The sequence below is a fragment of the Mycteria americana genome, chromosome 10 (assembly GCF_035582795.1).
Source record: "Mycteria americana isolate JAX WOST 10 ecotype Jacksonville Zoo and Gardens chromosome 10, USCA_MyAme_1.0, whole genome shotgun sequence".
Taxonomy (NCBI): domain Eukaryota; kingdom Metazoa; phylum Chordata; class Aves; order Ciconiiformes; family Ciconiidae; genus Mycteria; species Mycteria americana.
The window spans coordinates 6,488,670-6,501,059 of NC_134374.1; the positions used below are offsets into that span (position 1 = coordinate 6,488,670).

At 47.7% G+C, this 12,390-nt stretch overlaps 1 protein-coding gene across 5 annotated transcripts in view; it reads left to right on the forward strand.

The window, feature by feature from the left end:
- The window catches only part of GRIA3 (glutamate ionotropic receptor AMPA type subunit 3), a 155,593-nt gene extending 144,937 nt beyond the window's left edge, over positions 1-10,656 (forward strand). For 2 of the 5 annotated variants that reach the window (XM_075513185.1, XM_075513188.1), the window contains 2 exons: positions 9,548-9,795; positions 10,395-10,656. In XM_075513185.1, coding sequence (XP_075369300.1) covers positions 9,548-9,793 — 246 coding nt within the window. In that variant the 3' untranslated portion in view covers positions 9,794-9,795; positions 10,395-10,656. Of the gene's footprint in view, positions 1-7,199; positions 7,315-9,547; positions 9,796-10,394 lie in introns of those variants that run through there. The other 3 variants (XM_075513186.1, XR_012777304.1, XM_075513187.1) reach the window with 3 other exon arrangements.
- The last annotated feature ends 1,734 nt before the right edge of the window (positions 10,657-12,390 follow it).

Sequence of the window (12,390 nt, forward strand, 5' to 3'; positions counted from 1 at the left end):
AGCCGGGCATCCCTCCCCGGGCTGAGGTGCTGATCAGCATTTCTGCAGCTTGTTCTCTGCTTTCCTGGGCCTCAGCCCCGGGCACAGGTGGAGAAAGGACATTTTCAAGACCAGAGAGGAACTCTCACTGCTGATGTTATTCTGGTCTTCCTTCAAGCTCCTGGATGATTTCTTCACCTTCTACCCCCAAAGAAAGCTACATTTGGACTCCGAAGATGCTGCAAGCAACAGTGCTGAGAAAATGCCCCACTGTACCCTGTACACCAAATATTCTACGGAACATCAGAAACCAGCTGATGATGGGTGGAGGAACACCTGCAGTCTGTAGTCTGTAAAACCCAGATGGCAAAAGGTGCCAGGTCAGCCCAGGTCAGCCCCATTGCCTGGGAGATTCACTGCAACCCGTGCACTGCCCACCCCGTCCTGCGCAACTCCGAGGAAGCCCTTTAATTAGGGCTTCAAAGAGCCTTTACTTGTTGCACCCTTTCTTTGCAGCTCCCTTTTCTGAAAGATTGCATCTAAAAATTCTAAATTAATTCTGAGCAATGGTTCATCTGGTTTGAGGGAACAGCGTGCTGTCTGCCGCGTTCATTTGCTCTCCTTGGCAATGATCATTTTTGGGTATAACATTTATATTACATCCATTAGAGCATAGAATGGGATGTGAATTATCCAAAGCTGTTCCAATCACCACTTAAATCTTTATTGATTGCGAGTAATAAACATAACTACGGTGTTGCTGAGACTTTATGCCACTCAAACACCACTTACACACAGCCAACGAAACTCTATGGATTATTGGGTGAGATTTTCAAGTCCCAAAGTGACTTTTGCTCCTAAATCTCACCTGTAGTGGGCACCAGCTCTTTGTATCTCCTGCTGCCACTTGTGAGGACCAACCCAAACACCGGGCTACAGAGCCACTAGCCACAGTACATCCCATCACTCGTTGCCTGAAAACCTCCCTTTCCTGGCAAGATCGGGATGTTCTTTTAACAAATTCACAGCACTTTCCCAAGAAGCTGCTCAGACTCTTCTGCGCAGCCCGAGTTTGTTCAGGGAAGGGTCCTGTTTGCAGCACCGGCACACAAACACGATGGCCAGTAACTGGAATCAGGTTGCCAAAAGAGCAACCTGGCCAGCTTTTGCAGTCGTATGTGGGACTTCAGTCTGCTGGGTCTCTTTCTTAAGCCGGTAGAAGCTAGAGTGGTGGCACTAGATAAAAGTAACTGTTTTCGGGTTGTCTACTTTATATAGGTGCAGGTGAAATCATGAAAATAAACCTAAAAGGTAATTAATCAAATTAAAAGCCTGTTACGATTTATAAGTTGAGAGGGGCAGAAGTTATACCTTCTCACATTTGGGACTGTTAAAGAACTAATTTTTTTTTATTATTAATTTACTTTTCTTCCACTTCAAACTCGTTCTGGCCAGAAAGAAATACCATAATGCCATCAGTTTTCTCAATGGAGATAAAAATTACTGCAACTAACCTGAAACTGGTGCTGTGGTCAGAGGAGGCAGGGCAAGAAGTCCCTCAGACAGGGTGAGGGTGTCTTGAAGAGAAGTAAGAAGAGAGAGCAGATGGGCTCTGCGTCATCACGTTCCCTCTTTTCCATATTAATGGTGTGGATGGAAAATAGATAATAATGAAATAGAAATGTAATAGATGCTCTACAAAGAGCATATAGCAGCTCTTTCTTCCGAGGGATGATCTCACGCATCAGCGTGAGGAACATGCTCATCCTGGAAGTGATGCTGTATTTTATGCAAGATCACCTTCATGACAAAGAAGTGCTGTAGCGATTCCTGAATTTGGAGGGAGAGGTGGCCAGGATTTCTAAACTGAACCCAAAGCTTTGGGGACCTAGTTCAGGGGTGAGATTTTAATGAGTGAGCGCACATCGTTTTTCAAAAATCAGTTTACTCAGTCAGCATCGTCCTGTCACCTGGGACCACCAGCACCAAGGGGAGCAGCAGCACTTTTGGGGCTGGCGTCCCGCACCAAGAGGGGCTGAAATGCAGCAGGGAGGGGGCCCCAGGGCCACAAGGCAAAGGGAAGACGAGGTTCCCTTGGAGATGGTGCCACGTTGCATTTGGAAAAAGACTGGCACCACTTGTGTCCTAGCAGTAACTGATGGCTGAAGAGGGGAAGGGAATGCTGCCAGCACCCAAGCGGGGTCTTCTAACAGGCGAGCAGAGAAACCAAACTGCTGAAACACCGATAAAACCCACCTCTGTCCCAGGCGTAAAATCATGTTTGCAGCAGACTCTGATAAAGTGAAGCCTGTGAGAATAGATGGGCACAGATCTTCTTAACGTCGTGCCTCTCTTAAATAAATCAGCCATAGCGAATGGCTTAATTTGCCATTGGGGGCAATACTATTCAGTATGAGGCACCTGGTGGTGTTACTCGAGACTCAAGTCTTCCCGTCATTTGTAGATGTCAGCAAAAAAAAAACTTAGCGGCATTTGGTAAAGCTGCCCAACAGATCCAACCTCACGTGGTTAAGCCTGGATCAGCCAAACCTACTGCATCTGGATGAAAAGCACAAGAAAGCAAACAAAAAAAATCCTTCCATTATGGTAAGAAAAACACGGCAAGTTTCTGCCCAAGAATACCATCTTATGACAGCCGAAACGCTGACATCCAGATCTTAATTGCCTCAGCTTGTTTTCTTGGGTGTACAGGGCGCAACAAGAGAGCGCAAGCTCTCAAACCTCTGAATATTTTACTGTGGTAAAAGCAACCGAACTACTAGAGAGCTGGGCTGGAAACCACACGGGGGAGATGAAAAAGAATCCCGTCATAAATTAAAGGCAGAGGAAAAACAGCTGAAGCCACCTGGGAAAGGGCTGAGGACCTCATAGGATATCCTGTACAGCCCAACAACAGCAACCTAATTAAAGAAGCAGCTGGAAAGCACAAAATTATCCCAGGAAAAAGATGAGGAAATGGAAGTCTTCTGAGAGAGAGACCCAGAAACTGAGCAAATGATCCTCTCGAACGTTTTTGGGGCGGCACAGCTGGCCGGGGAGGCGGGTGGGCAGCTGGGACGTAGCCTTCCCGTGGGACCCGGGCGAGTCATTTACTCTCTCCGTTCCTCTGCCTCTAAGGCAATTAAAAAAAATCCCTGCTCAAACAAACAGTGCCAGGGCAAGCTATGAAAAATCCTGTTCCTACAGCCAACAGCCCTCGCTCCCAGAAGAGCCCTACGCTTCCCCCGTGACAGCAAACAAAGCACTTTGCAACTCGGTAGCCTTCGACCTGCCGGTGTGGGCAGGGTGCTGGCGCTGCCGAGGGCCTTTTTTGGGACGGGCTGAGGTGCAAGCCGAGGCACGGTACGGAGGAGGTTCCACGTGTACTGCCGAGTGCTCGGCGACAAAAATACCACGATCCAGACATGCCCTTCTGCACCTCCATCAGGATCTGGGCCAACGCCATGCCTGACTCTGACTATCAAATTGAACAAGGCTAGGCAGCTACTCAGAGACGAGCAATCGGAAAGCGTACCAGCAGCCAGGCTCACTTTTCAATGTATGTACTTAACACGGGAATCTGGGAGCTGAGGAGTCCCTCCCGCACAGCCCACGCTGCGTCCCCGCGGGTGAAGCGCTGGAGCAGGGGCTGCAGAGGCGTCGCGGCTTCTCCCACCGTCAGGTCGCTCGAATCCTGCTGCGCGGGGCAGCAGCTCGCGCGTTAAGAGGTCTCGGGATTAATTTCCCGGAAGCAGGCAAAATTGTTCCTTAGGACTTTGATCAAACAAGCTGCATTTCGCGCTCCATCTGTGAAGCACAAATTGGTGCCTTTTCCAGCGCGTTGAGAGGGCTGCTTCGCTCAGGTGCACGCTGTTCGTCCCAGTGCCCCGGCCAGCAAAATAGCGGAGCTGAGGGAGGCCGGGAGCTCACTCGGGCAAACCTCCAGGTTGTCCGCATGCTGGGGGGACGGGACGGGCTAAGGAAGGGGAGGACAAGTGCCAGCTACTGCTTCGTGTCAGACTTTCCTCCCCCAGCCCTTACATGACCTGCCCAGCTCGTGCCGGCCGCCCGCAGTCAGCCCTGACGCCAGGCAGGATGGCTTACAGCCCCCGGCACGGGGCCACCCCGGCACGGTGACGGCTCCACCGGCAAAGGGTCGGTGGGCCTGAAGCATGCACGGCTCCTCGGCACTTGTCTGCCCGTCCCACTCCGCTCCTCGTGCCGGGACAGACGGACAGACTCTTTCCTACCCGGGCTGAGGTATTGCAGTACCTCACCTGACGAATAGGACCGTGACAAACTATAGCGAAAACCCCAGTTTAGGCAAATTCCCATCTGTTTAGTTAAGATAATTTTAGTTTACTACTTTTTTTTTTTTTTGGCAGTTGCGTGTGCGCAATTAACTGCAATCTTGGCTTTAAAAAAAAAAATAAAGCGCCCTAATTAGCATGTTAAGCCTCCTCATTTCCCAATACTGTATCATGTTGTGAAAGCTAATCTATAATGTATTGGATGTTATGCAAATTCTCTGTACTCCATATGGGGTTTATAAAGGCATGCAAATTAAAAATAGTGTTTGAATAGGACTGGGGGGAGGGGAAAATTTGCACAATAAAATATGCAGATAGGGGAAAAGGTGTTTATAACCTTCTCCCTATTATTTGTGTATTCTCAGCTGCACAATGCTTTTCAAAGCGGAGAGATGTATTGCATAAAATCTCCCCAAGTTGGATAGTTTTTAAATGAAACTTAAAATGAGAGCACTGTTCTCTAAGCAATAATCCACACCACTCTCTCTGCTGGGGCTTGCAACGGGTAGGGAAAGGCTCTGAGCTTTCACTGACTTGCATTGCAACCACGCGTGGCTTCTTGGAGCGCATTTGCCCGGGTGTCACGGGCAGCCTCGTCACAACACGGATGCCCAGGAGGGTCCGCGGGGCTGGCTTGGCCGGTCCCCCTTGGCGTAAACCAACGGGGCAGGGGCGTTACCTGCGGCACCCAGGGCGTTTGCAGTGTCTGTGGAGCATGCTTTGATCCCGTTGATATTTTATAGCCCTGCCTATAGGTGGACGCAAACGTCGCTGCGATACAGCTGGCTTTGTATGATGCTGCCAGCTCCTGGTGGAGGGGCTCCGTGCCTGCTGCCAGAGCCGAGCCAGCAAACACGGTCTGTCTCGTGCGGCTTCTCACCGCCGCCCGTCGGTCGTGTCCGGCTGAGTGCATACAGCCTTCCCTGATTGATACTTAATTAGATTACAGCTGCTGCTTAAAAATAGCCATTTTACGAAAATAAAATCTTGGCTGGTGTCAAACCGAGCCCTGTGCAGACCAGGAGGAGCGGTGCTGCCTCTGCCTGGCCAGCCGGGAAGCTCTGCCGGCACAGGCAGTGCCGGCATCGCTGCCGCTGGGACCAGGGACCAGCGGTTCTCCCCACCTCCATGGCTTTTCCCTGCTTTTGCCCTCCCTGCTGGCCTTGGTAACACCACGCTGGGTCACGTTGGTGCAGCCCATGGGGCATTCGGCTCAGGAGCTCTTGAACATGCACATTTTTCTCATGGACCCCCACGACCTGTCCAGGCTTGGCCGAGCGCAGCCTGTCCCCCCTCCGTGGGCTGGCACCCTCCGCGGTGGCACCTCACGCCCGCTCTCCTCCCGAAGAGCATGTAGCACAGCCGAGGGCAGCGCCTTTCACCATCAGCTGCCAACAGATCTCACGGCCATCTCGGAGGCAGCTTCTTGGCAGATGAGGGAACGGGACGTTTCTTCACCAGCTGCTTCTTCCAGTATCTGCCTGCCCCGGGCATGGCAGGGCTGGGCCGCTCCTGCTGCTCGAGGGCTGTGAGCCCTCCCAGCCTGTGGACGTTTCCCTAAATGCCGCCATGTAATTAAACTCATAATGAAGGTGTTTTGTATAGGTCGTGCTGCCCTTTCTCCTGAGTCTCCTCCGCTCTGCAGAGAGTCATGCGCTTTGGGCAGGAGTGGGAGAGAGGCAGGGAGCAGCGAGAGCGAGAAGTGAGGCTGGCACCGGGGCAGACGTGGGCTGAGCTCCTGCGTCTCCTCCGCTGACCGCGGGTGTGGATGGACCCCCAGCGGGGCATGCTGCAGGGCAGCCGTGCATGTGTCTGCCTGGTGTTATCCCATGCAAAGTGGCACAGCGTCATCGAGGATAAGGACGAAGGACCCTTTCCTCCCCACCGGCTGCCCCACACAGCCACGGAGCAGGGATCAAAGCTGTTCAAGCAGGAGCAGGAGCTGAAGGTGTCCCAAACACAGGGAGCCTGTCTCATGAATACGGGCAGGAAAAACCCCAAGACATCACACAAGGAGAAAATGGAAATGACAAAACACAACTGAGGGCTCCTCAGGCACCGCTTCCCCACAGGGAAGGGACGGGTGAGCTCAGGTCCCCCGGGCTTGCGGGCTCTTGGCAGCACCACAGTCAGCAGCTCCCGTCGTCCTGCCAACATTTCCCACCCTGGGCGCTTTCAGCTGGCATTTCCGTGTTCACTAATTTGTTTCATAAAGGTCTGCATTTGCTTATTTTCTGCTGCAGTTCCCTGGACCGGCAGAGTTGGGGATGCAGCAGCTCCAGGGCAGAGCGGCCGGCTGCGCCGTGCCTCCGAGCACGGCCCCTGCAGCGGCAACTGCAGGCGCTGGAGAAACCACCGCCGGCAGGAAACAGCCGTGACGGCTGGCAAAAACTCCCTCCACGACATCCACCCTGGGGTTTTTTGCTTTGCAGACGCGTGCACGCACACGCACACGCACACGCACACCCCCCAGAGCCTGCCCGGGTGCAGGGGCTGCCCGGGGGCCTGGGGCCGCAAGCAGGGTTTCACCGTAAGAAGCCACGACTGCTCGTTTGTGGGGCTTGCTGTCTGTTAGTGCAATACAAGGGGTCCTGCTAGATCCAACCCACCATAATCCGGAAAGCTACTGTGAATGCCTGTGATTGTACCAAACTGGGAGATTGGACTTGCTTTGTTTCTGCTACCTTCATTTAACAGTGAGTGCCGATTACTCAAAGCGATATGGGCAGGACCTGGTAATATAGCGTTGCTCTAGCATTAACTTAAGGGGATGATCCAGTTGCCTGCAGTGTAAATACTTTGTGGCCAGGAACCCTGCTTTATCGCTTTGTATAGTTTTAAAGTAGTTTAAAGATTGAATAACATAAAATAACATAATATAATGTTATTTATGTTATTTCCCACGTGAAGAACTCCTGTAAACCTTGCAGTATTGAAACTCAGTGAACAAGGCATCTTAGACAAGCTGAAAAACAAATGGTGGTACGATAAGGGTGAATGTGGAGCCAAGGACTCCGGAAGTAAGGTCAGTCGCTGAAGGTCTTTTTGTACTGATTAGCAATCACATTTTGACCCACTGTTTGTTTATACAAAGAATGACTCTCAAAAGTTGATATTTACATTTTGAAGGTTGAAAGAAAAGAATAGAAAAAAATAATTAAGTCTCTGAACGTGACAGCATTTTTCTTTTATGCAGTAACAGGCTGTAGTTGTAAGTATGTTTTACTATTTGAGTATTTTGCTAGAAAAACATGGAAAGAGAAGCCCCCAAAGCCTCCCAAGCTGGTATCTTCATGTAAACGTGCAAGTTTCAGCACAGTCAATGTGTATTATTCAGGCCAGCATCTTTTCTTATTTTTAATTTTATTGAAAAACACATTTTTGTTTCAAAATTGTGACTTAGATTCTCTACATGTCAGTTTGGGAAACAGCCACATGCTTGCTAATGGCGGACAATTTCAGGACAGACCCGTGATAAGGAAAAAACCGCCCTTCCTGCCCTATTTCCCAATTCCGTTTGAAATTGGTTTGACTTTACACACAAAAAAAATCTAGAAATACTATTGGTAACTCATTACATAAATCCTGTATATTGGTTTTTTATTCTGCTTGGAACCATTTTGCTGCTGTACCGCCCTGTCCCAGGCCAGCCGTGCTGCAGGGCCAGCCGGGCTCCAGCAGCTCCTCGTGCAGGACCGCTGTAGACCCCCGTGGAGATCCCACCCCTCAGCTGCCAGGGGCATCAACCCAGAAGCTGCCCACTTAAATTGCAGGAAATATTTATTTACACCATTCAGTTAAAAGAAAACACAGGGGATTTTTTTTTTTTTTTTAATGCTTATAGAGCCATTGAGGAGAAAAACACTGCAGAAGTGCTGGGTTTGTTGGAGTAAAGGACATTTTCAAAGGCACCAAGAGGAGGCGAAATGCAGCTCCAGCTGAAATCAGTCGCAGTCAAGTGCCTACCTCCCCTGGTGCCTTTGGAAGTGCTCTCTATAATCATTCAAACAGAAAACTATAATTTGGAAGCACCCTCTCAGTGTCGGAGGACAATTTCAAGTTCCATCGAAGCCAATAATGAAAATCCATTGATTTCAGCTGGACTGGAAGTTGCTTAGGGCACAACCCTGTAGCTGTTGTACGAGATAAATTTGGGATCATGGGACATCTGAATGCACAGCAGCTGCAGAAGGAAACTGTAATTGAAAAGAGGTGTAAATGAGCAATATCTTTAGTTTAAATGGCAGACTGTTTGCTACAACTGCATCTATCCAAACCGCCTGTGAAACACACAGACACTTACAAGGTAGAGCGTATTTTATTCTGTCTAAATGCAAGTTTTGCTGTCCCTGGAGCTACTCGTAAACCGAGCTCCGTCAGCAAGTGTCTTCCCTGGGCACAGCCCTTGCTGCAGGTTGCTCTGGCATCTGCCCGTCCAGCTGGGCCGGCGTGGCCACCCAGCCAGGGGCCATGCTTGCCAGCACCGATTCCTGCACGCAGCCAGCCGGCCCGCGCAGCAGCAAAAGGGTTGCAGCTCTATTTAATCTGATTACAGAATCCTGATTTTAAAAATGCAAGCCTTCTCCCCCCATCTGACATGTATTGAAGGAAGGTAAACCCTGGTCAGCATTTTTTCTGTTACCTTGACTGGTTTTACTCAGTAACTCGCTCCCCCTTGGTCACCGAGGTGCTAGTTTAGCTTAGGGCTCTGCTGCTTGACCTTAAAGTAACTGACCATCTTCCTAGGGTGTTTTTCTTTTTCCTAACTGTTGAAAAAAAGGTAGATAAGTTTAGCAGCATCTCAATAATTTTACCTACATTCACCCAAACCAAGTGTGTAGTGGTTTGGGTTTTTCTTTTTCTAGTTTTATAATGGCCTTCTGTAAAACCTGCTGGTTTACGCAGCCACTGCTTTCCCCGTCAGGGCTTTCCCAAGGCGCCTTTGCCACCAGAGATGCTCGGCCGTAGACAGGTTTGCTCTGGGACGCCGAAGGCCTGGGGAAGTCAGTGGCCAAAAAAAAAATCTCATTGCCTTGGAGTCGGCCAGGGTTTCACCCGCCAAAGGGTGGGAGACGGAGCAGTCACTGCTGCGCGGCCCCGGGCTGCCAGGGACGGGGGGGACAGCACTGACCCATGAGTGGGACGCGAAACGCCATGAGTGTAGTTACTCCAGCTAGGACTAAGTGCAAAGTAGCCTGTTGTCTGTCTGTCTGTCTGCTCCTCGCAGCAAAACTAACGGCGTGGCTCGTTTCTCTTAGGACAAGACAAGCGCCCTGAGCCTGAGCAATGTTGCTGGGGTTTTCTATATCCTTGTCGGAGGCCTCGGGCTGGCCATGATGGTGGCACTGATCGAGTTCTGCTACAAGTCTCGGGCCGAGTCCAAGCGAATGAAACTCACCAAGAACACGCAGAACTTCAAACCTGCTCCCGCCACCAACACCCAGAATTACGCTACGTACAGAGAAGGCTACAACGTGTACGGCACAGAAAGTGTGAAAATCTAGGGGTACGGCTACTGGCCGGGAACTAAAACCCTCTGGGTTTTCTTTCTTTCTTTTTTTTTTTTAAGCTGTGTGTGATATTTTGCTGTGTGCATCAGCAGACTTCTGCAAAAGGGCTTCTGAAACATCGTCTGGTGGCAGTCGCAGAGTATAAGTGATTTAAATTTCTTCCCTGAACAGAAGTAAGCTTGGTACCATCCTATATTACACACAGTGATAGCTGGCTTCATGCTGAAGTGAGTAACTCCTCTCTCCAGCATTGTGCTAGTTCAGTAGATATAAAAGTATTTTGTTAATTGCTTTAAAAGTTACCGTAATCAGAATTCGCATCTCTCTTGCTAGCGACCTCTTCCCCTTTATTTTTTAAGCTATAATCAGGTCAGGTAAGTGCTTTTAGGAAGTCTCAAAAAAATCTACAATAGAACAAAAAAGTCTACGCTAGAAATCATGATTTCTGAAGCATGAAAAGTAGAGTTGAATTGCTGTAAAGCGACTCTGGAAAAGCCTGGTTAGCCCATCGCCCACAGACTGTGCCTCCCCCCAGGCTGAGCCTCCCTGCCCCTCGCTGCCGGGCAGTGATGAAATCTTTCTGGTTTTATTATAGATCCTCACCCTGACAGCACGCAAGAGGAGAAGCAGCAGAGAATGTGGCTACTTCACGGATTCGGACCACCTGAGCCAGTCGTACTCTCTCTGAGGTGTCAGGCATGACACGTATTGATGATGGTGCAATGTACTTTTAATAGGAAAAACTTATATTTTTTCCTTCAGTGCCTTATGGAAGACTCTGAGACTCATAACAATGCAAACCATCACCGAAATATTCTTGCTTTGCTTGAAAGAAGAAAAAAGAAAAAAGAAAAAAGAAAAAAGAAAAGAAAAGAAAAGAAAAGAAAAGAAAAGAAAAGAAAAGAAAAGAAAAGAAAAGAAAAGAAAAGAAAAGAAAAGAAAAAGAAAAGAAAAGAGAAAAGAAAAGAAAAAAGAAAAGAAAAGAAAAGAAAAGAAAAGAAAAGAAAAGAAAAGAAAAGAAAAGAAAAGAAAAGAAAAGAAAAGAAAAGAAAAGAAAAAAGAAAAGAAAGAAAAGAGAAAAGAAAGGAAAGAGAAAATAAAAAAGAGAAAGAGAAAAGAGAAAAAGAAAAGGAAAGGACTGGTAACAAGATACTAGTATGTGAAAAAAAAATTCTTGTAAAAAAATCAGTGCAACAAAAGCCATTCTTTGATACCACTGCACAGTAAATGAACTTGTGTCCTGAAAGCAAACCGCAGCCGGTTTCATCAGCCACCCCAATCGTATCAAATTATGAAACTCCTCCTGACACAAAGCCTCAGAAATCTGCTGCGTGCGAACACGGACTGGCCTGTCACTGCTTGTATGAGCTGATGTCAAGATGTTTCAGTATTTACTTACCAGTGGTGTGATTTTTTATTTTTTTTTCCGAGCCACTTTAAACTCTCCAGCTAATTTGAGCGATTCTGTATAGCAGTAAAAGGTGTAACACCTGAAGAAAAGAATCCGTGCATTAAAACCAGTTAAGGTGAATGACTGTGAATCTGTAAATCCAAAAGAAAGTAATTTGTGGAACTGCATGTCTTGCTTCCAGATCAGTAAATTAATTTCTTGACAAGGTAGCTAAAGTGTGGGCAGAAAATATTGCATTCCTTTTTTTTTTTTTCCTATCATCAGGCATACCTACAGGTGCTTTATTAAAATGACATTGGGTGGCTTTTAAAAAAAAAAAAAGAAAAGCTACTTGCTGTTTAGGTTCAGACCATATATCTCTTTTCTTGCTGTGCATTTGCATTTTAATTCACTGTTTAATATCAAGCAATGAAGCAAGAGAAGCGCAGGTTAGTTTTTCCCAGGCCTGCTTCCGCTTCACCCCAGTTCTCTCACGACTAGCACTGTGCTCAGCTAACGCTTCTCGGTAATGGTCATTTTAAAACAGAAGTAAGGAAAGAGGATAGTAATTCAAATTAGAGCTGCAGTTCCAGAGTAATATTAAGCGATCTAACATGACTCCTGCTAGTACTGTTATATTATATCAGCTCCTGCCGACTCTTGTTTCATGGCTACTGGTGAGAGGATGCTCCTGCCCTTGTCCCCTCTGTAAAGAGGACACCGCGCTCCAGCCGACACTGCTACAGGTAGGGGCTCGCTATTACTCACATCCAACGTCTTCGCAGCAGCGTTTCAGCCTTGAACCTCTGCCTGGAAACGACTTAACTTCATCCTAAAAAAAAAAAAAAAAAAAAAAAGGCAAAAGACAAAAAAAAAAAACCACCTTTAAACATATTGTCAATCATGGGAAATCTTCAATGGAATATCTGCATACTAATTACCTCTAATCGACAATATGTATTTTCCGTAGTTTACGATAGAGTTTTATTTCATCAGTAACATACAATGAAAAAGAAACTCATTTAAACCAGTCTGACCCTTAGGCGTTTAGTTTGCTGATGATAGATTTGAACTTTTAATAGGATTTAAAAAAAAAGAAAAAGATTATATGGGGAAAGTCTTGTTAAAAATAAGTATTTCCAACAAAATGTAATATAAAATCATTTTAAAAGCTCATAGGAGAATAATTTATTGTTCAAGT